The 677-nt window shown below is 49.2% G+C and overlaps 1 protein-coding gene and 1 long non-coding RNA gene across 4 annotated transcripts in view; one reads left to right on the top strand and one right to left on the bottom strand.

Annotated features, from left to right (window-relative positions):
* papolg (poly(A) polymerase gamma) overlaps positions 1 to 677 on the bottom strand; it is a gene marked incomplete in the record, with an annotated part of 34,226 nt that overhangs the window by 5,423 nt on the left and 28,126 nt on the right. For both annotated transcript variants that reach the window (XM_014032480.1, XM_014032481.1), the window contains 1 exon segment: positions 406 to 506. In XM_014032480.1, coding sequence (XP_013887934.1) covers positions 406 to 506 — 101 coding nt within the window.
* The window catches only part of LOC106535476 (uncharacterized), a 4,122-nt gene continuing 3,971 nt past the window's right edge, over positions 527 to 677 (top strand). For both annotated transcript variants that reach the window (XR_001312447.1, XR_001312446.1), the window contains exons 1-2: positions 527 to 562; positions 604 to 675. This is a non-coding gene — a long non-coding RNA (uncharacterized LOC106535476). The remainder of the gene's footprint in view (positions 563 to 603; positions 676 to 677) is intronic.

Raw genomic sequence — 677 nt, 5'->3', positions numbered from 1 at the left:
TTTGTGTTACTGTAGTGTTTTGTGTTACTGTAGTGTTTTGTGTTACTGTAGTGTTTTGTGTTACTGTAGTGTTTTGTGTTACTGTAGATCAGGGGTTGTTACATGTTGATGAGCTGAACAGACTATCACTAATTCTGACCTGCAGAACACAACTGTTGTCGTGTGGTTTAATGAAACAAAAACACACAACGGTCACGGAAACAACTAGAACCTGACAGAAGGTACAGGTCCAACCCTGGAGACAGGTCTGTACTGGGGGGGCCTGGGGGGGCCCAGCACCTGTAAGAGCAGGTTTGTGTGTCTGGTTCAGGACTGTGAGGACCTTGTCGTTCTGACCCTGGACTTACAGATGACCCCGGTGTTCAGCTCGGACCCTGACAGGGGTCTGAAGATAAAAACACTCACTGGAGCCGATGACGGGGATGGACATGCCTTTCTCCTCAGGGGCAGCAGGAGCTTCAGGGGGGAGGGTCCCATCAAACAGGGGGGCTTTAGGAGGGGTGATGCTGCACACAGTGAAACCAACACAGGTTACAGGTTAATCACATGACTCGGGTTACAGGTCATCACATGACTCAGGTTACAGGTCATCACATGACTCAGGTCATCACATGACTCAGGTTACAGGTCATCACATGACTCAGGTTACAGGTCATCACATGACTCAGGTTACAGGT

The sequence above is a fragment of the Austrofundulus limnaeus genome, unplaced genomic scaffold (genome assembly GCF_001266775.1).
Source record: "Austrofundulus limnaeus strain Quisiro unplaced genomic scaffold, Austrofundulus_limnaeus-1.0 Scaffold1463, whole genome shotgun sequence".
NCBI lineage: Eukaryota > Metazoa > Chordata > Actinopteri > Cyprinodontiformes > Rivulidae > Austrofundulus > Austrofundulus limnaeus.
The sequence above is the reverse complement of the archived record's forward strand: the minus strand, read 5'-3'. Positions and strand labels throughout refer to the sequence as shown.